At 39.6% G+C, this 25,548-nt stretch overlaps 2 protein-coding genes across 4 annotated transcripts in view; one reads left to right on the top strand and one right to left on the bottom strand.

Annotated features, from left to right (window-relative positions):
• Nucleotides 1-25,548, top strand: part of Roc2 (Regulator of cullins 2) — a 144,483-nt gene that overhangs the window by 78,232 nt on the left and 40,703 nt on the right. The gene's annotated exons all lie outside the window — the stretch shown is intronic.
• The window catches only part of LOC109035808 (Trehalose transporter 1-1), a 134,359-nt gene that overhangs the window by 73,035 nt on the left and 35,776 nt on the right, over nt 1-25,548 (bottom strand). The window contains exon 1 of one of the 3 annotated variants that reach the window (XM_019049582.2): nt 13,763-14,077. The exons of the other annotated variants lie outside the window; for them this stretch is intronic. Coding sequence (XP_018905127.2) covers nt 13,763-13,819 — 57 coding nt within the window. The 5' untranslated portion in view covers nt 13,820-14,077. Of the gene's footprint in view, nt 1-13,762; nt 14,078-25,548 lie in introns of those variants that run through there. 3 annotated transcript variants of the gene reach the window in all.

Here is a 25,548-nt window from a genome sequence, read left to right as displayed (position 1 = left end):
TTTTTCGCTCCTGAACTTCGATTTATTCTCAAAGGACTTTTTTTATTTTTAGGATGTCTTTTCAGTATTACTGTTTTTTCTAACTTAACTTTTTTTACTCCTGGGAAGCCTCATTCTGCCTCATAGCTTGAAGATAATTTTTTCTTAATCTTGCAGTTGAAACCAAGCATTTTCTTCGACTCCTTTGCATCAGAGCTTTTGCATTTCGCCATAATCATTTGACGTAATACTCGATACGTTTAATTTGACCCATCTACGTAACACACCGTCAAATTTAGGAAGTCTTAAGCGTCTTTTAATTTAAATTTTACGATTTTTCATACGAAAACGTGCATTCGTTACAACCTCATTTTGACGTCACATTCTAAAATACATGCAGGCTTAAATCCGGCCCACCCACAACAGCCCCGAAACACCATTTTTCTGAATTTTAACATCTGCTCACGTCTCGAAGCTCGCCAAATTTCAAACCAAATTCGCGCAGTTCCGTGAGAATTCGGACGACGAGCTGAGCGCACCCGGTGTCCATCTCCATTGTGTTTTTTTCGTCAATGCTAATTTATGCTGACGTCAGTCGCGTTGCCGATCCGTGCGATTTATTCGGTCATTCCCACCCGATAATCCGTGAATCGTCCTTCGGCCCGGCAACCTTTGGTCTGAAAAAGCCTTCTTTGCGAAAAGCGACGCTTTAATGACTCCGTACGCGCGCTTATTGTCATTTAGATCCGTGTTAATGCCGCCCAGCCGCGCGGAGTCGAATCCATGTTTTTTTAATAGCTCGTCGCGCCGCGCCGTGATCAACTGGGGGTTTGTTGAACTTGATGCAAGCGAGACGCCATGTGGGTGATTTGGAGGATCGATTCGATATCAATATAGAGCGCGTGAAGAATGAATGTTTTTGTGATGAAATGCACCGAAAAAAAGTTACGGGAATATTATACATACACTGGAAAAAAAGACACATTGGATCTGGAGTCTAGACTCTTAAAAACATCGACAAGAAAAAAGACCCTTAATTCAATCAGATTTTTGCTTAAATCAAGAACCGAGCCTCTTAATTTGAGCGGATTTCCTTTTGATTTAAGCAAAAATCTGATGGAATCAAGAGTATATTTTCTTGTCAATGTTTTCAAGAGTCTGGCCTCTAGATCCAATGTATTTTTTTTTTTGCCAGTGTGCTGTCCGTTCCGGGCTCAGGGGCCGAAAGTTCCGGGTGCTGCTGCAGCCGTAGCTTCTATTGCTCTGGATGCTACTGCCGGAACTGTTCGGCATCTGAGTCCGGAACGCGGACGGTATATGTTTCCCATCATATTGATCGGTAGGTATGTAATCCGTTAATATGTCATACTAATATCGTTTTTGAAGAAAGTGCACGACCAACGGATAATATTAATTTTGTCCGATTCGTTCTAATAAAATTCATCCATCAAATTGCGATTCTCCGCCACGTGCAACGATTCAACGTGAGTGATTCCAATTGACGTGGACAAGACATAACAATGTCGCATTGTAATGTGCAAAATTTTAGGAGGCGGGGTCCTGCGTCCCTCTCCCCCCGTCTGCTTTCCGCACTCATTAGAATACTGCATTTTTTGTTTCTCTCCGTATTTTAATTGCTCTCCTCTTGAGTTATTCATGAATTTATGAATTATCCCGACCCCAATACCCAAGTCAGTTTTTATCCTGTCCAGTTGATGTGCACACAACCGAAATCAACTGACCAAGCTCAACCATGACTCATTAAGACGCTTGGAAATCTTTTAATGTGCTTGATTTTACTTTCTACTTTAAAATACCAAAATGCTGGAAAATTGACAGAATGTACTTAAATTTGCTTGGAAGTTTTTGAGAACAAAAGGAATATATGTATCTAGAAAACTCGTGAAAAAATTAATGTTATTAAAAAATCCTCGAGGTCGAAACATCTGAGTTGTAAGTTATCACTGCTGAGCCTGGTCGAATGTGTTAAGACAGTGAGAGGTTTGTGTCGAAGGTGCTCATACAATTAATAATTATTTAATAATAACGATGAAATCGTAACACAACTTTCACATTAATTTATCATAAACGTCCATCTGTTTGCCATCTCATTTTTCTTTCTAAAGGAATGTACTCGAAGATCCTTTTTTTTCCTATTGAAAAAACAAATTTTCGCAAGTGCGTTGACGCCTTAATTAAAATTTACAAGAAATAAAGGCAGTTATGCTGAACGGAACTATGTGCAAATAAATTTGATTAAAAGAACTATACATGTACGTAGAATTAGCATGATTTATGGTTCCTTTTCATTTTATTCATTTGCTCACAGTTTCTTCGAGCATAAGTTCATCCAAATTGTTTATGAGAAAATTTAAAGTTCGGTTTTGAAATGTTGATGCAAACATGTGACTGATTGTGAGACATCCGATGTGTTTGAAAATGTGGGGCTGATTTCAAGCCGGCATGAAGAAATAATTCCCCGCAGAGGCTCAGTTTTCCTTTTTCCTTGCCCTCTTCCGTTTTTCCAATTCAGAGGCAAGTTGACCTCCTCTTTGAATTCGCTCGCGGGTCAGTCATGTGAATTTGATGTCAATAAGTCTAATTGATCTGTGTATTTATGAGCAGTCCAAGTTCCACCGCTGCTCAAATCATTTAAGCACCCATGTTAGGAATATCATTTTATTGGTCTGTAATCAACGGACCATTCCTTTCGCTATAATTCTGTGGCAAACATTTCAGTCAAATCCCATCGCGCCAATCAATCTAGAAATCGTCTCCAGAGAAGAGTCGCCGCTCATAAAAATTAAACAAATTTTAGTTATCAGTGCTCTTGTGAAATGAAGTATGACCTCTCCTAATTATACGTCAATAAATATTAAATTGGGTTCAACATGAAATATGCGACCGGATTCCAGGAAACGTGTTTTTGTTTCGACTTAATGTTCTCACTACGCGTGTATTTTTGCCTAATGTAAGTATAGCTAAAGACATGAAAACAGCTACAAGACGCATTTTTTTTTGTTAGATGTAAAAAATTCTGTAAAATAACTCGCTTCTTCATAAAGATATGGAATCGTGTATAATTTACGGGAAAATGAGTCGTTTTAAGGGGTTTGTCTTAGGCTCTATTTTTTATGTTCGGTAGATTTCAAATCACAACATGGAGAAAAAGGAATGTTTCTTCTTTCACTGCTCATTGTGAATTCCAGATCCAACCCTTATTTCTAGTCGTCGTTACGATTATACCATTATGGTGAAAAAAATTCGAACCTGGAGAAAAGCATTTATATGGTTTAAAAAAACCATTTTAAGTCCAGTAAAATGGGTTTGACTTAGAATCCACTATGAGCATATTATAAGCAAGATTTATTTTTCTCTGTTTCTCTGTGCTCGTTTTTAGTAGATGAAAAAAGACCGATTTTCAACAAAAAATATTCTCGCGGATCTCTCAATAAGTAAAGATCCCCATCAATTTCCTAGGAAAAATTAATTTCCCGAGTTAAAATTTTGAGTGTTGAAATGCAGTTACGCTCCTTCGTCTGAGAAAGGACGTTTTGTCTCCAGCCGTGATACAAACGCTCCCTGTGGCAGCTTGTGGAAGCCTCGCCAGAAAGAGTGTTGTCGTTCACGCTCCTTTTCTAACCTCAAATTTGCAAATGCAGCAACGGGCTCGAGGTAAACACATCAAAGAAATTGAATAGCCGGTAATTATCGAGTGATGTCCGAATCGAATCCGGCCCCGATCAGTTGTTAGTGTTTGGAGTACCGACTCTTCTCGCGTCGCCTTCGCCTTTCATGTTTCGCCCGCCCGATTTTCGCCTATTCTGCCTCCCGACACGCCATCTATTGCAAAAACCACGAATCTGCATCATATTTTCAAAGGCGATACGCGGTTCTTCCCTACGGTTCGCGACCACGTGGAATTTTCCACAACTTACGAGGCCGTCGAGAGGTTGTACGCACGCACGAGCCGTGCATTTCTCCCCGCGAATCCTCGCTCGCGAACACGTAATCGTGCGTGTAATTTTCGCGTCAGGATGTTTGCGTCTGTCTCTGTCCAACGTCAACGCTAACGTGCGTGGGTTAGGTCAGTTTTTTCGGTCAAGGCAGGTCAGTTCAGAAACGTAAATACGAATTCCAGCCGGAGGCGAAATATTTTTGAGATTCCGCACTGTTACCTCCCTTATAGTGTGAAAGTTATGTTCGGAACTCAACGTTCAAATTCGCCTAATGACAACTGATGACTGAAGTATTGAAAAAACGGTTTAGCGAAGCTAACCTCATTTTCAAAAGCGGAGGCAAGAGACCCTCCACTGGCCTCTTAGCGACAGGTGGAAGCTTTTATTTTCGGGGATTCAACATTTCCTTGCGGACAATTATAAGGGGCCAACAGTCATCACCCCCTTTTCGGCTGTTGACTTACTTACTAAGTGGATGATGAGCTTCGGGTGACGTCATAAGTCAAAGAAGTTTCCCAATCTTTGGTTTGTTTGCTAAACGAAACTCTCATCTCGTTGTTAATCATTCACATAGTAGGTAGGTCAACACTTGAATGTTGAAGTCGCGAAACTAAAAGCTTCCACCATTGCCAAGATACCAGTGGAGGGTCTCTTGTCTCTGGGTGGAGATTTCTACTTTTGGAGGATTCAACTCTTCCTCATTGGACAATTGTATGGGAGCAATAGTCATCTTACCTTACCTACTAGGTGGGTGATGAGCTTCGGGTGACGTAATGAGCCAAACAAGTTTACCAAACTTCGGTATGTTTGCCAAACGAAACACCCATTACGCTGTTTAACATCCATCTAGTAGGTAATATTAATATGAGTAATAAAAGTTCGTCAACTAGAATATTTAAGCTCCACAATGCCATTAAGAGACTTCCAACAATCTTAAAAGTAGCCACGAAAAAAAAAGTGACTGAAAGCACCTTACTTTCTATAGCTGCAAACGATCCCAAGTAAATATAGTAGCAAGTACTCGATTCCTCGGTGTGCAAAATACGTCTATTAGATCTACTAACATTTACGTTAGCATCTTTTTGATCCCAGCCTGAAATATTAAGGAGCTCAGGGTTGCCACAATCAGGGAATTTCGGGAAAAGCGGGAAATTCCAGGGAATTTTAAAAAGTCAGGGAAAACCTGGAAATGTCAGGGACGACGTGAAATGACGATAGTGTCTGGGAAAAATTGGTAAGTCACCCATATTTGCTTCCTAAAATGGGTTTGATGTTTCAGTCAACAGATTTTGCATGAAAATTTCTCTAATTATTTCTATTTAACCGTTTGGAATTTCGTCAATTCTCAGGGGATTTTACTAAAACGGACAGGAAAATCAGGGAAATGTCAGGGGATTTCATTTTCTAAATTCTGTGGCAACCCTGGAAGCTGCATTAGAGACATTTTAATGTCCGTGTCCCTGGGGGAGGGTACGTTTACGATAGAGTCCCGCCTACTTCCGCACCGATCCCAAGAAGTAAGCGGACGAGAGGATTTAAACGCCCGAATGTGTCGCGGCGAAGGTCTCCGGAACTCGGAAGCAATGAGTTAAAAGTTTCGGAAGATGCCTAGCGTCGTCGGAAAGTGCGGCATGACTCGTCGGTGTTACATATATGACCCCTCGTTGCATCGCGGATCGAGTGGTTAATGCCATGTGCAATTTGCGAATATCTCCGCCGACGGCCGCGACTTGCGTTTCGCGCGAAATGAAACAATGTCATCCTCGCAATCGGCTCGTAAATCATTGAGACTTCTTCGAGCTCTTCGATAACCGTGTGTCATGTCGCCTGATCATAGTGCCAGATTGAACCGAAGTTTTCATTTTTTGCACGTATTTTGCGGAAACGAGATTCATTCTCACTGAGAAATCGTTGAAAACATATATTTTTTTTTTTAAAAAAAAAATAATTAAAAAATAAATAAAACAAAATTCTCACTGATATATTAAAGGAACTTTTTTTCTGAAAAAAAGAAGGAAGAATAAAGTTTTTTTTTATTAGAAGAGCAGAAAAGTCACTTTTAATTTTTGATCCGACTGAAGTTTTCCTTTTATGAAGACTAAAGTTGTAATTCTATGCAAAAAATACTCAAGGAGATAGCAAAATAGCTCCCTAAGTTTCATGGGTGTTGGAAGCACTGGCTCAAATGAAGATAGATTATCCTGGCAATGGTAAAAACCGAAAAATCCTAACTCTTGGGTTACTTCCTCAACATTTTAGCATTTCAGTTACAAGGGATGCAACACGCAACTCCTCTCGTTCCTGGCTCTGAAGTAGGTAACGCTGGTAACGCGTTTTACTCAGCACGTTTGCAAAGAAAACTGAAGCAAGTTTACAGAACATCGGCTTTTTGTCAAACGAACTGTGCAACACATGCACTGAAAAAAAAAACACATTGGATCAAGAAAGAGTCCAGACTCTTAAAAACATAGACAAGAAAAAATACTCTTGATCCAATCAGATTTAAGCTGAAATCAAGAATCAAGCCTCTTAATTTAAGCGGATTTCTTTTTGATTTAAGCTTAAATCTGGTTGAATCAAGAATCTCTTTTCTTGTCAATGTTTTCAAGAGTCTGAACTCTTGATCCAATGTGTTTTTTTTTTTTTTTTTTTTTTCAGTGTGGCTCATCAGCTAAGTAGAAGCCAATTCGACTTTTAATTGACTCAGTCAAAGTCAACGTCGAAGACCAAGCGGCAGAATTCGTAAAAATTAACCGTCTCTACAATAACATCAAACGTTTATAATGTCGCTAAAAGGCTGGAGCAAACTCTCAATCCGTCTCCTCTAGAACAACCAGCTTTTCACAGCGCATACTTTGAGCCACTTTTCGCCATTACTAATGAGATCTCCGTCTCACAAGGTGCCTAGAACTGAGCTCTGATCGTATATTTGACTGATGACATTCCGGTGGCAATTATAGGAGCTAAAATGAACAGGGTAGCGCCAAGACACGCCCTCGAATGGATTTTTAAAATTGCGCTTATTCGCTCTTGCGAGGTTTTCGAGAGGTACGTGTTTGTTAAAATCTGTCCATGTAAAAATGTCTTTAGCCACTGTTTTTCGATGCTGCCGTTCGTGCGGAAACGAGACATGACCTGCACCACGACAATCACAATGGAGTGTTTACATTTAGTACTTCTGTTGATCTTAAATTCCCTCTCAAGGTTATCGCGCCGACAATTTCAGCTTCTGTCCGGCGAAAAGGCCCGGTGGACTAACTTCGGATTCCCGACACTTTCTGTGCAATGATCGCCCAGATTGATTTCGTGTCAATTTTCATCCGACAGCCAAGCGCCTGAGCTCAAGCACCGGCTTGCCGCTGTTTTCAGAGTCTGCTGTCCGAAGCAGAAAAATTGGCAAATACGTCTTCATCCATCAGCTCTCTTTTTCCTGTATTTGTAATGAAAATTTGAATGGGATCCGGCAAAAGCAGACTATAATTGGACTATATTTTGCAAGAAGGAACTAATGTTTCGGAATAACTTTAGAAACAAAAGTGCTAGTACTTTCCGTATGCAGGTGATTGCTTCTTTGAGCGAGCCAGAATCAGTAGTTTCTGATTGCAAAATGCAGTTCAATCATGGAAATTTTGTCTTTGTTCATAAGATAACTGCAAGGATGATCCTAGATTGAATTTCTCTTTTAGGCCCGCCGGAAAGAAAAGCTTTTCCCAAGAGAATCTATGTAGTTTTTTTTCTTGATCAGTGACAACCTGGAAAATTTCTTCGTGGCAGGAAACTCATGTCGTAACGAAGTATGCTTCTTATGCAATCATTCTTGCACTTTCCTTACGCAACAAGCAGTTTCCTCCGTTCAATCAGAAACTGCATATGGAAACTGTTTTTTGGGACTAATGAACCCATTTTTTCAGAGATTTGCCGATGTTCGCCGATTATCCAATTCGATCCAGGCACGGCAAAGAACTTGCATCATACCAACAACCCATCACATAACTCCTTTTCAACTGTCATGTCTCTTGTCGACAAAAAGCAAGTGTCGGTAATCAGTCTGCTGTAAAGCTATGGTATTTATTTGTGAAGACTTGTTTGATTTTAAAGCTTCCTTCTCTTGTCTGCGTTTTAAAGTTGCCGACTCAGGTTAGGTCGCGGAAAACTAGTTTGGTATCAGATCAAGGGGTCTGTGGCGAAGCGTGAAAGATCGATTATCGATTTTTCCCCATTTTGAGCTTTGGTACGACTATTAAGGTATTCGTTGCGAACACCCTGTTTTTCGATCCTTTTCCATAGGTTTAAATTGTAGATTAATCGATATATCGCAAATCACACAAGGAAGAACGCCGTATGAGCGTTCAAATATACCTCGATGAATTATTAATTCTTAAAAATAGTTTTAAATATTTTGTTTTGAAATTCGCAGGCAGTCAGGTTTAAATTGAAAATTAAATTTTGTGAAAATTAGGATGAATTTGGCAACATTCGCATTTCATAAGGCGTTTTACCTTTGCATGACAGAACTGGCGCACACTTCAATTTCCAAGGAATTTATTTTTCTGGGAAAATTCACTCAATGAAGAGCTTGCATGAGCCGATCACGAGACCCAGACCGCCTCCGCCCACCAGTCAGCAGTGGTCAGGTTTTTGCTTTATCGGCCATTCCTCCCTCTCCCTCCCTCCGCCCCCAAAACTCTCTCATTAAATCATAACTGGTAATACCCTCGTTTCAGAAGTTAATCGAAACGATTATCCACATTAAAATATCCTGTTTCCAGGCCGTCTCGTCGTTCCGGTATTTGCGCCCAACGGCGACTCTCGCAAGTTGGCATCAGTGAGTTTCGTCCGCTTAATGCATGTAAAACAATCGATTTTCGATCGTTCGGAATCGATTGTTTCTCATGGTTTTAAATTGAGGAAAAACAGTGCTGCCGCAATTTCCATTTTTCTGCGCTGCGCTTGTCACGCCTCTCATCGCAGAAACCGTAGAATTTCCCACTCGAACGCAAGGAATAAGGGTAAAAACTGTCAGGGAAACTCCTGAAAACTGATAAAAATCAGGGAGAAGACCAAATCTGGGAAACCTGAGAAAATAAACGGACTGAATGACTCTATAGCCAGGGGAAAATTGTTTTTATGGCACCGGAAAAATTTTGCGTGTCGCGATTTATTACCCTGGCTTTTCTACTGTCAGGGTCGGAAAATCTAAAAATTATTGTTTTTCATCCCTCCTTGTCGCCGAACTCCGGAGATAGGAATTTTTCACAAAATTATCAGGTATAACCTGAAAAAGTTAGGGAAATTCAATTTTATAATACTGTGGGCACCTCAGAGAATTTTCCAGTTTATCGGCGATCCGACAACCCTGGGCGCAATGGTCACCACCGTGCGAAAGTTCTTTGTTTTTCGCTTGTACGCAAATGAAGAGTGCAGTCTAAGGACGACGAAAGCCGGTCAAGGTTGCATTTTCTGACTTTTTTGGCAAGGAGAATAGGGAGAGGAAGGACTGTTTGCTATGTTTAGTAAAAACGTCTTATGAACGTTCCAGCGTTGTCAAAGTCCCTCCAATGTATTAGGTACGAAACTTCTGGCGGACTCGCGAGTTTTTTTTTATAATTTTCTTCTCTTTGGAAAATTTCAGTCGTGATTTGATTCAATGAGCCTGAAAATTTCAAGGAAATATATTCGTAACTTTTTTCAAAACTGAATATTTTATCCGAGGAGGTTTGTAAACATTTGAATGCTCATACGACGTTTGTCCTTACCCTTGCGAATTACGGGTCGATTGTTGAATTGTTATCGAAAGAGTTTCATCGACACCTCTCTATCTTTACAATGCAGTTTATCGATCAAGATCATTCGATATCGATTCTGCAATAGACCTGCTGATCAGGCCACTGAAAACCACCGATACAGAAGTTCCTGTCTCATTAAATTATACTAATCCTCTCAAAAATATGACTCACGAAGCTTCATCTTAAGAACAATAAAATTACTGATGCTGACCATGCTGACTGTTCAAAAACAAGACACTCGGGGGTCGCTCATAAATTACGGTATGTGCTAGGAAGGAAAGGGGGGAGGGGTCTGACAGCCTGGCACTACCTTACATCACGCAAAAATCAGTGGAAACTGCGAACTATTCAAAGGAAAATCGTTAGTTTTAGTGAAAATATCAGCAAAAAATGCAGCGTTTTCGTGAGAAGAGAAGAAAATGTTTAGCAAGGCCTGAAATAATTTTTCAGAAGGTTTAAACTTGCATGACGGTTGCACGACAATAAGGGAGAAAGTTGGTCTGAAATTTTAAAATTTAGAGCAATGCACTTTTCATGATTGGTCCCTCATCTAACTTAACGTGCTATAACGTTAAACATGTTCTTAATGTTATTTTGGTCAGATTCGAGCCAGAACATGTGAAGAAGTCAAGCAAGCAGTGCCTTAAGTTAGGGTTGAAAAAAATTGGATAATCAGTCAACATCTAAAAGAATCTTCTCTGCATCATTTTCCGAAGAAAACATACAAAAAATCCATTATTTGACCCTTCATCAGCATTGCAGAGTCAGAACGAAAAACCGCGAATTTGAGAAAAACGCAATAATTATAACTTCGAATTTCGACCCAATTTTTTTGAAGGTACTAGAAAATTTATGTCGTTTCTCTGCAATAACCGACGACTTTATTGGTAGACACCCTGATCTTGCAAGCAGACAATTTTCGCGGATCCACATGTTTGCCAAACGTTTCCGAAAATCTTTGTCATGGGAAATTCGTTCCCCTATGGAAATTGATGTAAAGCACGAGATTTTATACACAATATGGCAATCCCCCAGATTGAGGAGTAGCCAAACTTTAATGCTAATCACAAGTGCGCCTATGCTCATATGTAATGTTTCGCGCTGTTCGGTTTGATACCTGAACAGTTGCGTCAATACAGGAAAAGTATGATCTAATTGAAACACTGAAATTTAATGCTTACTGAGAGCCTCAAGACGAAATCCAGCGTTGCTAGTTTGTTGTTTTAAATCGGCGGATCGAAACCCAAACATGGAGGGCACGTGCCGACGATGCGTTGCATTTCGTCTCGAAAGTCCCCGTTTGGCACAAGAGTAATTCTTCGGAAAATGTTCACTCTGGCAACTCCACTTTTTGAAAATTTTGCGCGCCTGATAAGATGAACTTGACTTTATTAGTGTGTTGGAGCGTCATTTACCTATTGATTAACTCTTACCTTGATTGTGATACTGTTGCATGCTCTGTCTGGTCACAGCGTTGCCTTTTTGTGATTAAAAGTATAATATTCTTTTAGATTTTTGTCTTATCAGAAACCCTGATCATACTCTTAAAATACTATTGTGAAATTAACGGAATTAACGAAAAAAGAGAGAAAAAGCTCGGAAAAGTCAATTACATGCACTATACAGGTTGCCCTACAGTTGATATTCAAAATTTTGGAACCTGAAATAGCTTGCAGAGATGTAAAATTTTTCGCAAAGAGCAGAGTTTCTCTCATAAAAAGAAGATGAAAAAAACCAGAAAATAAATAAATCCTCAAAAAATCTTTCAGTCAGATTGATCGAAGAACCTCCGATGATTCCGGGTAATTAAATGCTTTAACTCACAATTCTGTCGTGATACCGAAGAGAGCAGTAAGTTTATGCTGGGATAAACCTAGAGACTCATAAAAGCATCTGCTAACCATGGCTTAAGGTCCAGTTGCACGATCAAATTGAGCCATCAAATTGGGCCTCTCATTGGTCGCATCCTCACCTCAGGTCTTTTTCCACCATTCAGAGCTTCAATTTGATGGCTCAATTTGATCGTGTAACTGGACCATTATACAGAAATGCACTTACTGCTCTCTTCGCCATCACGGCAGAATTTCTACATCAATGAGATCGTTCCTATCGTGAAATATAGTTGAAAAATCAAATAAGGTATCCGAGTGAATTTGTTTCGCGATCTTTACATTTTTTTAAAAAAAAATCAACCAAAAAAACAAAATCATTCCAACCATGCAATTTCTTCTTAAGTTTCAAAAGGAGCATCTCGTTAAAATTTGGGATTTCTCGAAATAGTACCTATTTTGAAGTCTTCCTAACGATCTATCTACCACGGTCTATCTACGATCTATCATTGGCTTTTAAAATCTGAAAAAGATAGCCGTTTCAAAAGTGGAACTCCGCTTGCCTTATCGTTTTATCGCACGATTTTGACCGTAATTCTGCCAGATTTAGGTAGAATTCGTGATATCAAACGAAGCCCCCAGTAGCACTAAGATCTATTCCATGCATTTAGAGGCGTCTCTGTGCTGAACAAGTACGATATACATCTCTCCTAACATTGATAAGAACCAGTCATTTCTCTGAAAGCTTGAGCACGGAAATGCTAGATCCAACTTGGATAGGAAGTTACGAACTCGAATGCAACTATCTCAACTCCATTTCATTTTGTTTCGGAAAATCTGGATTTTCTCGCACTGAGACATGCCGGCATCTTGATACTTGTCGTCTTGATCCGTACGTGATTTTGACGTTTTATAGGTATCGAATCGGAGCCGTAAAGTGCCAGTAACTACCCAAACATCATGTCTACCTTAATTGGACCACATTTTGCAATTAGGAACTATAAATTCTGGCTCAGTATAAAACAACGTATGGACCATTAGTTCCCTTATGCACGTAAATGTTTTTTTGGATGAGCCAGAAATTATAGTTCCTAATTGCAAAATGAAGTCCAATTGATCACCCGTTGTTAGTATTTCTTTCGGTCTTTTTCTCTGTAACTGATCAGAATGTTTTTTTTCTTTTGTCTCCACGAACCTTTTTTTATTATTAAAGTTGAAGTTTTGTAATTTAAACCCTTCTCTCAGAAACCCGTTTACTCAGAATTTCACGACCGAAATCATAGGAAAATATACGAATACGTAGGTTTTCCGTGTGGTTTAATCTTTCAGAACCATCTTTGGCCCTCAGTTTGAATGAGTTTGTTGGTTTGCCAGGTCTTCCAGTGAACGAATATTATCATTACTTCCTCTGTGTCTAACTTTTTTAACTTTGAAGCAGAACGTATATTATTTCTTAAAATTTTCTGTTGGTTTCTTTCTTCGCGTAGAACATATTCACTCAAATTCTTAAGCAATGAAAATCGTTCCCCGGTACAGTCTTAAATGCCTTTAAATCCCCATTTCTCTCAATTTAAATAAGTAGGTTTTCTAGATCTTCTTACGGATAAGCTCCATGATTTCATCTGATTTTTAATTTTCCTATAAGTGATAAGAAAATGATACGCAACGCAGCCCGATCCGAACACAGCAAGACAAATAATTGATGACAAAGTAAACAAACGCCTATGACCTCGTGCTATAGGAACGATGTTTTTTTTCTAATTATTAATATTTTCTAAATTGAAAAAAGCTAAAGGATTATTTAAAATTGACTTGAATAATTATCGTCGGTATTTTCATGATTCTTGATGATAGTTCTATCAGCGAAAACTGTTTGCCGAACTGATATCACACGGCGGACTCGCCCAAAATTATAGATCAAAACGTAGAGAAAGGTGAATTAGAATTTAATTGAATTTAATATTTATTGCCAAAGTGTGACCAGCACGTGTCGCAATCTTGGTTTTCTGGGAAACTGATTATCAATATTGTGGAAATTTTTGGCATATCTGATCAAGCACGGCGAAATTGCTGGAAAATCCGATAAGGACAAGTAAACAAAGGCCAAAGCACGTGGTCTCCGCGGAAGGCATGGCGCCCGGCGTCAAAGAGTCAAACACCCCCGCAAAACGGTCAAATACAAACAAACTAAAGTGCATCGTGTACGTACCAGCCATTTTGACGATTTGAGTTTATCCTTAGACTCGAGTTTTTTCCACGGCCACATTCTGAGCACAAACTAAAACCAAACTAGGAACAATAGGCGCGTAAGCCCGGGACTAAAACCACGACAAAAAAAAACAAAACAAAAGCGCGACACGGCGATACGGAACAATGTGGGTCACGTTGGTCGGTCGGCGGGGAGAGGAAAACTCGGGAAAACTAGTTTCGGATTTTTCCTAGTCTCGGACTTTTCCGAGTCTCGGGCGTATCACTGCACTCGCGTTCCTCGGTGGGGGCGCTAAGTCTCCGCGAACTCCGAGCGCGCTGCCAACTAATGAGTCCGCCGCCCGAACCGCAGCGGTATATATACCACCGCGGCGCGAAGACGGCCGAAGCCGCGGTGGTTGGGGAGGCCCCGCGTAGGGCTCCGACGGGGGTTGAGGGAGCCGCCCCCGCTGACTCATCGGGGGCTCGCCCGGTGACCTTGCCAGGGCCGCGGGCCCGCTGACCTCGTGACCTTCTTGCCCCCGGCGCAGGGCAATAACCGCGCGACGGCCTTTTCGCGAGTCTGCGGGCTGCCCCGCCCGTTGCCAGATTCCATCGGAAAATGGTGTTTTCTTCCGGGTTGAGTACCCGCATAGCGAGAGTACGGACAGATGTGAAACTCCGAAAATTCATCAGGCCTTCACCGATGCTTCTGCGAATAAAGTTAGGGCCCAGAAATGCAGCCAACCTATAAATTTCAATTATCTTGATCGGTTTACTAATACTATTGTTACAAACTGTCGTTTATAAAGCACTCATTTGACTCAGTTTTTGCATAAATTTACTCATTTTTGCGGAAGAACGCTCATTTCTGTACATTCTTGGCCATCTTTGGTTAGAATTGGAGTTTGCAGACTCTGCATACTGGCAGTGAAATTTTGTGTGTTAGAAGTTGGTTAGAAAGATGGCTGCACTTTTGGGCCGTAAGACCTCCATGAAGCGATCTGTCCATACTCTCACTATACAGGTACTCTACTTCCGGGGGTTTTGGTGTCATTAATGATGTGATCCGGCAGTCCTGGCTTGTTACTGAACCTGAGAAACGTGAGCCGTATGATTTCATATTCTTTTTGGGTGGGCAATGTGTCAGGTTGGTGTCATCATTCTAACAGTGTGTAAACAGTATGAATTTGAAAATTAATATCTCTTTTGAACCACTCAAAGTGCCCGTTGGAGGTCCGGGCCACTAGTGACCAGTGGAGGACCCTATTGGTCCTAGCTCCTAGTCGTTTCCAGGACAAAAGAACGTGCCTCCATTCCAAGGTTGCAAGATTGACTCAAGCCAATCAATTTTTTGTGAGAACGTATACATGCGTAAATTTTTTCCAAACTTCTTTTTGATTTTTGCATGAAATCAGAAGAAAAATCAGTGAAATTTTCAGTCAGAAGTGTTCAAAATTCTTCCGGTAAAATTCTGCAACATTGAAATGTAGTTAAGTTCTTTCGTGAGGGAAACGACGATTGTTAGTAACACAGAATGGATGATGATTCTAATCCTTTGTCGAGCGCTTATCGAAAATAAATTCGTCTATAATTCTATTAGATAACTTTAGATGGACTTGGAATGTTCGATAATCGGAACTCTTAAGTGCATAGATTGTCTTGGCGGCTGTCCAGCCAAGAACTGCTTGCATAGTTTAACGACAATCGCACGGTTTGACACCAATGCGGACACACCTCCTTCGCATTTATTTCAATAGAATTAGTGGCCTATCTGCTTAGAATTTTTCAAATTGGCGCGCGGCTTTTCCAACTTCAATGTTGCCATATTGTAAATCGCTGAGTGGGAATATTCTTTGAAGCACATGACGCCGAAAATGATGTAAATCCTCCTCACTCATTCAGTATTTTAAATCCGACCTATATACTCTGGGGAAACGCTCGCTTTATGATATAAATCAAAAGCCCCGTTTTTTTGCAGACTAAAGTTTCATCCATTTATCGCAGCTTTATAGTATTAGAGAATTTATTCTCGCCAACCGTGGACTGGATTTGCGACAAAGAAAGGTTATGTAATCGAAAACCATTAGAAAACGGAAATGCAAATTTTGAGATGAGAATCTTATTTGAGAAAATTGAAAAATAATTTTAAAATACGGAAATATTTTAAGTGGTCAAATCTGCGCGTAAAAGAGTAATAACTCAACTTGAAAAAAAAAGAAAAAAAAATTGAAAATTACAATAATCGTGAAAAAAATTTATGCTTAAGACATGTTATCTTCACTCTTAGTCTTGCAAAAACACTTGAGGAAGGATGTTTCAACTAATAAAAGTACACTTAAGTGAATTTGACTTTAAAGGTCAATTTTGGCACACAAAAATTTCGAGTGCGGCAGAAAGGTTTGGGTAAGAGAATGAAATCGAAGTTTCTAATTCTTGCAAATCTCACTGCACCGTTAGTGTCTAAATTTCAAAGCAACACAGCACCGTAGTGAATAGTACCATTTTTGTAATTTTGAAATTGGCAACGGTGCCTTTAGGCCCAACTGGAACCAGCAGCAATGTGAACGAGTTCCAACTCTTCAAACTTAGGAGGGAAGATTAGGTAATACATTCGTATTTTTTGCATCTGGTCGCTTTTCGAGTGGTTCTGCCTGAGAATGTTAATCCCTCAAATTCCACCCGTTTACATGCAATCTCGCTAAGATCTCTGCCAATTCTACCAGCTGTTTTGTCAGCAGGCTACGATGGCGGATCAGACTGGGACAGTACTCCAAAATTATTCTCGTACGTTCCAATGGTGTTTCGCGAACTTACGGAGGCGACAAGTGCAATGCTTACGATTGGTTGAATCTACGAGAGGGCAGACATGGTAGCCAAAGAAAAAGTTCAATACCTAATTTTTTTTAATTTTTTGAACAGAGGTACGTTGCATCAGAAGTTGTATATAGAGTTATTGCTGACGGAAAAAATGCTATAAACGCGAAGAAATGAAGACAGTTATCATATTTGGTCCGACGTTAGTTCGGATAAAACTGATGGACTTAAAAACTTCATCAAATTGATGGTCTAAAATGTCATCTAAGAATGAATAGAGGGGAACTGTACTCCTATGTTCGGATGACGTGTGCCAACCACTTAAGCACAAGTACCGATTAAAATGAGAAAAATCATTTCTTACGATTTTCTTATTTAAAAAGAAAAAAGAATGAGATTTTCAGTTTTCGGTCAAACTGGTGTCAAATGAGCTCGTATCTTTCGCCGAAGTTTATCCTTGCGGAATTCCCGATTAAAGTTTGGGGGAGGTTAAGGAATCACCCCGATATTATACCTTTTTTGGTATGTTTATTACGCCGTATGATTGGCGCAATGGAAACTGATTGATGAGAAGTGAGGGAAGGTACTTAAAAAATGATTCATTTGACACGAACAATTTGGCGAGTAAATGAAGAATAGGTTAATGCATCTCGGCTCATCTATAAAATCTTGATTACAAAACTATTCACAACACAAAGACTGCGGAATACAACTTCGTCTCAAACTAGAAAGATTGCATCCAGCGTTCGTTGAACAGGGGGGAAAAAATCGTGAAATCCGTCCTCTGAGAAATATTTGCCGAAAATTATGAACCTGAATATCTAACTATTCGTGGTTTTTCCTAACTTTAGTTTCATGTGCAAATCATTCTACAGTTTTAAACCAAAGAGAGCCTCAATAGAAGAAAGAACAAAATAATAGTTAATTTTTATTTTTACTGGTCAAACTCATACAACCAACTTCCTCGGGAAATTTTATCAGAAAAATAGTGTAAGTTCACCTTACACCGCATGATGAAATAATGACTGCAATATTCTGTTTTTCGAATATGAGGTTCCCCTGTTCATAATTTTTCGTCACATTTTTTCCTCCACTTGCATGCTATGCGTGTAATTTTAACGATCGGCGTTCCGAAAGGTCACATCAAAGGTTTTGCAAATGCATACCAACACCAAGTTTGATACTTTAATATTATCGTAGTCAAGGACTCTGAATTCCAGACCTCTGCTTCGCCACACTGCTAACAAGAGGGCGTAACTAGTCCAGAGATGTAAAATCTCATGAAATTAATTCCCGTGAAAAGAAAACTCACGGAATTTTATGAAATATTTTGCGTTTTACAAACAATAGAGATTTATACCCATAAAACGAAGTAGCAGGTTTAATTTCAAGTTTACATGATTATGGACCGGTGAGGTAATTTTTTGGGCGAAGGTAACGAAAGTCCTGTAAATACTGTGATAGATATTATGCGTAAGGTAACGACCATAGATATGAATGACTGTATATGTTGATAAGGTGGGCTGAAACTTTAGGTTTTGAGAAATTTCTCAGACACTAAAATTTTATTTTCTAATTCAAGTCACGGTTTAGCCTCTACATAGTCTCGTTTTATTCAGCAAATTACGCTTTCTGTTGGCGCCACAGTTGGAAAATGACTATTTTGGAAACTGTTTTTTGCTGTTTCCGTCTGTAAAGTACACAGTCAAGACTGAAAATCGATCAGCCTCGGGTGAAATTTGAGAAGCGCATCATGAATGAAAAACGCTGAGGTATAATGTATTGCAATCCGAGAGACGTTTCTTCTTCGTTTGCGCAGTTCGAAGATGGAAACGTAAGCAAACGCCATTTTTCTGGAAAATTCTTCGAACACTTCTCCAGGAATCGGAGTAATTCCGATTTTTGATCGTAACTAGCATCAGGGTCCGAGGGCGTGTGAGTTACTTGAAGGCGCAATATTTTGGATTCGACCAAAAATAAGAAAACCTGAATGAAAATATTATACCATCGCCGAAAATTACTCAGAAAACACAGTAGCTACACGGAAAAAAGGTGTTATTATTTATCCCTTAAAATTGTGGCACCACCCCACTTTGTTGGATGATATGGACATTTCCAATTAATTTTGTTATTACCGCAACTCAAGTTGAGGTAGCACCACAAAATTTGGGCTAGTAACCTAATTTATTTGGGTGCAACCACAATTGGACGTATTTCTACCAAACAGACCTATGTGGAAGTGAGAAATATGGGGTGTGCTCGTTAGTTCTCTTGCGTAAGAGTGAATGAGAATAATAAAGCGCCAGTGACGTCAGCGGCAATGAGTGAGCGGGAGCTGAACGAGGGCAACGTCGTCGGGACGCTTTAACTCATGAGCCCTGTCCACAACGCTTTCTTGCCCTGCCCGCGGCTCATGACTCCCGCACTCAGTTGCACATAGGTCTGTTTGATAGAATGCAATATCCCGCTTTGCCAATTCTTCAAAAGGAACCACGCCCACTTTTACATTGCTTCTTATGCAGATTTATAGAGCACACCCCATCTTTCTCACCTCCGCATAGGTCTGTTTGGTAGAAATACGTCCAATTATTGATTGGAAATGTCCAAGGCAGGACTTAAACCTTACCCCAGTCAGAATAACCCAGAAATTCAGGCGTCAAAAGAGGCGCTGAGAAAAATCACGCTGTTAATCGAACTGTAAGCTAATATGTTATGCTTTCAACCGACTCCAAATCAAAATGCTTGAAGTTTGACGATTGCACCGTTAAATTTTACTAAAATTTCATTAACATTGCCCTTACAATGTTGATATGTCATAGGCCTTCTTATAAATCCCTAAATCAGAGTGCAAACCAGTAGAGCCTCCAGAAGGGCTGACTATGGAACGGCTATAAAAATGGCCAATGAACTGTATATGAGGGGCTTGGATGACAAGGCGCATAAGTGCAGTTTTTAAAAAAATTGAGATATTAATGATCTCAATTAAAACTTGACGCATATTCTATGAAAATTCGCTTTCAATTTATAGTTTTAAGCATAAAAAAGTCAGTTTGAACTTTCTTTCCACCAGAAGGATCCAGGCAATTTTGAAACGACAAACACAAAAACACTTATGCGCCTTGCCTTCCATGTCCCCCAATTTAAGTAGAAGACGTAAAGCGGAGATGAATCGGCTCCTGCTGTGATGTCGACGTCACGACTGATTTTTGTGGAGCTTCTTCCCTGGACGGAGGCTCACCTTTAGCTTTTCCTTGATGCTGGGTTCAAGATTTCGAGCCGCGAATTTCGGCTCTTAAAATCGCGTTTGGCGTCACGAGCCAAGGCCGTCGGTGATCCGCAAAAATCGGTCCTTATCCGTCTCAGGGCTCGCAGCCTCGCTAACAGGATTCCGTTTGACGCATAGTGGATCGAGTCAATAGGAGAGGTTGGATAAAATGTGGAAACTTTGAAAGCTCATAACTCCGTTTATACAACATTTTGAGGTTCTAAAAGTGGGTCTAGTGTTTTCCTCGTAAAATTCTCTTCTGGAAGCATACCTTAAAATTTAAACTGTGACGAAATGGTCACCAAAATTTACAGTTATTGTAAAAAATTTTATGTCCGACCTCTCCAATTGACTCGATCCACTGTGCGACGTTGCATCGAGGGGAGGGTGGGGGTGGGTGCAAACGTCAAACGTATCGATGATCGGCGGTCTGCGAAGACGTTTTCATAATACTCATCTTTCAAAAATGTTCGATGCCACGTTTTTATTCCATTTTCATTCGTTAATTTGTGACTGTCTGCGAGAAATTAGACCTCTGTCGACACAGACTCATAATTGGACTACATTTTGCAACTAGAAACTACACTTACTGGTTCATTCGTAAAAACACATACGTCTATAGGGAAGTTAATGGTGTATACGTGGTTTTTAAACTGGGCCATTAATTGCAGCTCCAAATTGCAAAATGTAATCCAATTGAGATTGAGGCATAAATAATTGCATTGAGACTCCAAAAATGTACGATATAAAGAAAGAAATAAAAAAATTGAAATCAAACTGGCGGTTTGAAGTTTGTTTTTAAAAAAAAAAAATATTTTTCAGGAAAAGCTACCTAAAATCCTCGCAAATCTCTTCAGAAAAATTTTAAAGACCTTTCCTTGTATACGTTTAGTTTAAGAAATCCGATTTTTTTATCCAACTCGACAGATGACATCGTCTGGATTTGTTGACTACGTTTCTCTTCCTTTTGCAATTTCCCGTTCACAAAATTAGAAATGCTTTGAAAGAGTCAGTTTTTAAGTGTTTTTCGCAGCAAATAATGCAGATTCGACATACCTTAAAGCTTTGCTGAATTTATCTTATATTTTTTTTATACGTTTGTTTTCTCTCACTTTTCTTTCCGCCTTTTCTTCGACTCCGCACCACAATTCCAAAGCATAGTGTATGAACTGAGCTTGTCGATAATGAAACTCCCAAACCGCTTATCTAGTTTGCGGTTTTTCTAAATCTCCGCTATCTTTTAATTTTTTTGGAGGTAAACAAATCAACATTATTCCATAAACCGTTCACAGGATTTTCTTTGCGTAGAGAAAAAAAAATCAAGGAGGTTTGCATAATTTGACGTTGAGTAGTTGTACATTTGGAAATTAAAGTATGACAGGAAGTCTGCGACGCCCCAAACCGAGATTCGTGGTTTGGGAGTTTCATCATCGACATACGAAGAAGATGCAACCCAAATACGACTTGGCGTCACGTGTGGCATCGAGTTCACCTTGACCCTCAACCAAATGGCAAAACGGCTCAAAACTATCCAACCAAAAAAATTTGCCTATTAAATATTTCATGTTTTATTTTCCTTTTCGTATTTAAATTCACCTAGCATTCAGAAACGCCTTTGCCTGTCGCATAGATGTGGAGAATTAGCTCTGACACTCGAATACCTATTGAAATTAAAATGAAATCTAAAATCCTCACCTTGAAAAAAAAATAACTACCCAGACAACGGTTAAATCTGCTCGCTAAATTTCTCCTGTGGGTCAGTTGCCTATGCAACAGAATTTTGTGTTGATTCATCGGTTTGTCTATTCAGAGGCTCAGTTATTCCAAAATTACTCATCACCCAATGACCCATATCTTGCCAATTTTCGCCTTAAACCACAATTCAATTAATTGATCAAATTTTTCCTCCGACATCTGAATCGTGTTTGGTTTCCGTCCGATCAATTGTCACATCTTGGTACCACGTATGTATGTCTCTATGGAATGAACTGCCCTTATTTTAATCGAAGCGTATCATGCAAAAGTGAAATAAAAACTACGCATGAACATCCAAGTACTAGAAAATGTCTCCTTTGAAATAAGTATTTTTCGAAAATCTATATTAATATCATTCTTTCATAAATTATCAAATGGGTTAAATTGCTAATAAAATTATTCGAGAAATTCGAACAAAGAAGACTTTTAAGTTTTCTCGGAAAATCGCATTTTATCGAAAACAATTCGGCTACGTCTGTATACGTATAAGGCGTTCTTGTTTAGCACGGTAGCATCGAACTGGTTTTCTGTCTTAATCCCTCTACTTTGGAAAAATGAGTTTATAAAACAACTGTCGGACTCGAAAAAGAACTGGACGGAAAACTTATTTTTCGTAAAAAAGAACCGGATTCTTTCATCTTCGCCAATTTCCAGACTCTCAGCCTCGTTGGGAGATTAAGTATGAATTTCTAAAGGTTTTCCGTAGCTCGGAAATAGTCATTTCTGCAAATCCATTGTTGCCGGTTTTACACATAGTTTTTTCAATTTCCGACCACAAAGCTGCATAACGCTCGAGGAAACACAGGAATACGAAGCACCATGAACGACCACGTTAACCACTGCTAACCACGTTAGCACGAAGAACCATGTGAAAGTGAAATAGTTTAGTAACATATCATATAGACGGAAAAAATGTCGACCTTCTACAGTTTCACAGTAATAGTAGAATGAAATATCTAAGTTTTGCTGCACGGATAGTTTTCATTCGGAAACCTAACCATTCTATGCCTATTCGAACAACGGCGAGATCCCAGAAATGAGCGCAGGAAATACCGGAAATTATTTCGAAATCGGAAATATCATGAACTCTACACGCAAGAATAGAATACGTGTGTCCGAAATTCATACCTAACTGCAGCATACTTTTTGAACTTTTTTGCCCAATCCAATGGAAACTAAAACTTCATTTTTTCCTGCTAAACTTAAACTTTATCATTTTATATCATCATCTTTTATCTTCGTTTTTATCTCATTTTGCTTTTCTATTTTTGTTTCAGGTAAGTTTTCAAGCCAAGTACAATACTTTCAAGGTTGCACAGCGCTGATTTGAACGAGGTAAAGTTCATGCACCATTCTCACCTGTAGTTATCAGATGTGACTTCAGAAAACGTTTCGCCTCAATACGAGTGCGAATTGTAGTGCGGGTTTTTAGTCCAGTGAACGGATATCATAGGGAAATTTTTCTAAATTTTTCTATCGCTAGAGTAAAGATCATGCTGGGTCTTTAAAGTAAGTGACGCGATCAACAAAACTGTCATGCTAAGGAAGAACACCGTATGAACATTCGAGAGTCGCCAATTTCACCGGATCAAACATGTATTTTTGAAGACATTGTTGTAAATTTTTCTCGAATTTGTCGGATATTTTAGACAAAATACCAAACACAATTTCCTGAAAATGTTGAAGAAAAATATTCTCATTTTTCCCAGTAAATTCGTTTTTTATTGATGGAGACATGGCAACGTCTGGAGGTTCATACGACGTTCTTCCTCTGTACAGTAGAAAAGGCACCCTTAAAAAAACACCATATAAACATTCGAGAGTCGCCAATCTCACTGGATCAAACATGTATTTTTGAAGACACTGTTGTAAATTTTTCTCGAATTTGTCGGATATTTTAGACAAAATACCAAACACAATTTTCTGAAAATTTTGAAGAAAAATATTCTCATTTTCCCCTGTAAATTCGTTTTTTATTGACAGAGACATGGCAACGTCTGGGGAGTTCATACGACGTTCTTCCTCTGTACAGTAGAAAAAGCACCCTTAGAATATAAATACTTGGGCAACAGTTTTTCGTCCCCGTCTATTTCAACGGTACGTACTTCGAACCGGCGATGATTTTCGAAGTCAAGACGCCCGTGAAACCCAAACTCGATCCATACCTGGACCATCATTGCCCAAGATTGCAGTCCCCGATCTGACGCAAAAGAACCACGGGATTTCAAAGCTCCCAATCGCGCCCGGGGCAAGTTCGGTCCGACGAAACGACCTCGCTAGGGGGAGGGCCCCATCCCCCCTCCTCTCCTTCCCCTTCCCGCGGTGACGTCGACGGATTCCCGCAACAGCGAGCTGGAGCCGTGCCGACCGCGGAATCCCGGGCGTCGCGACGCGACGCGCCCGACGAGATATGAATGATGTGTGTAGAGAGCGACGCCCCCCTCCCCCTTCGTCATACTGACCGTGACGTCATAGTGACGTCATCGCGACGTAGCCCCCTCCCCGCCCGCCGGCCCCGTGAGAATGAATGAACTCCGCGCAGCGCAGGTTAGTTACCCCTGCGTTTCGTAATGTTTCGCCGGATTGTGGAAATTATCCCTTCTCTCATCGCTGTGCTTACTCATCTTTTCGTGCTTGCATTCCCCTTCTGGTCTTCTATTTCTTGCGCTCTCTCGCTCTCTCTCCCCCGCGCTTTATTTCCGTCTTCTTTTGTGGTTCTTCCGACGTTTTATCTTTCTTCGCTTCTCTTTTGGCTATTTCGTGTAAAGAATTGTTGCGAGTGCATCTGTGCTGCCAAAGCATCGGAGATGGATAAGAACGGTGGAACGGTGTTTTAGCATTTTGACATTGCCAAATTTCCTCCGATAAAATGCACATTTTTTAAAAGTATTTTAATTTTTTATTTTTTTTTTCATTACGTATTAGAGAAGTTTAATATGATTCTTGATAACTCGAAAATGTCAAGGAAATGTATATTTCATGAAAATATTCATTAATTTCTTCAGAAATATGTATTTAATTGGGAGAAATTTGTCAACATCCGATTGCTCAAATTTTACCTTATTTTGGCAGATTTACCATTCCGGTCACTTTTATCCTCTTTTCCGGCTGCATTTTGCAATGAGGAACAGCATAAAATTAAAATGTTGCCAAGATTGTGCAACTCCTCTCTATACGATACAATAATTACTTAAATCAGACTAAAAACGCGAAATTTTCAGAGTGCTTCCCTGACTCAATTCTAATTTTCTTGAGGCGCACAGTTATTTCTCTAATTTTTCAGGTTTGCTTACAAGACGAAAGACACTACACAACTTTCAGTAGCACTGCAATGTGCTTGATGATTTTTTTTTTTATCAAACACTGTCCGATTGATTCAATGTGTTCGAAGATATACCGTGCATAAAGGAGTCGTGCTACATTTTTGTGAACTCAGTCAATATTTTGTTTGAAGTCCAGATATTATACGAAAAGAGGATGTCATAAATATAAATAAACTTCAAACTTGATTATTGAGGCGAATATATGTGTAAGCCTCATGGTGTATATTTATTTTACACAGCATACACAGAGGCGAGTTTCACTCAATACTATAGATGAACCAGAAATCGTAGTTCCTGTTAGCAAAATGAGGTTCATTTGTAGAAAATGATACAAAAAAAGGGCTCTGCTCTTTTATGTTCCCTTTCTTTTTGACCGACCAAGGAGAGAAAATAAATTCACGGAGAATCTCACCTATTGTCATTATAATATCAGTAATAGTTTCCGTTTATCAGATCTAAAAACCATAGTCATCCCCACCTCTTTCCATCATGTGTAAGTGTATGTTAAAGAGGACGCAGTCAGAACAACTTGATCCCTCCCTTTTCCTTGCCTTGAAGAAATATTTTTGCACATCGAACAATTTTAATAATCCTTTCTCTGTTATTTTTAGTACAAAAATGCAGTTATAATTAGCGAATATTTTCCGC

Source organism: Bemisia tabaci, chromosome 7 (assembly GCF_918797505.1).
Source record: "Bemisia tabaci chromosome 7, PGI_BMITA_v3".
In the NCBI taxonomy this organism is placed as follows: domain Eukaryota; kingdom Metazoa; phylum Arthropoda; class Insecta; order Hemiptera; family Aleyrodidae; genus Bemisia; species Bemisia tabaci.
Note: the sequence above shows the minus strand (reverse complement) of the source record. Positions and strands in the feature narration are given on the sequence as shown.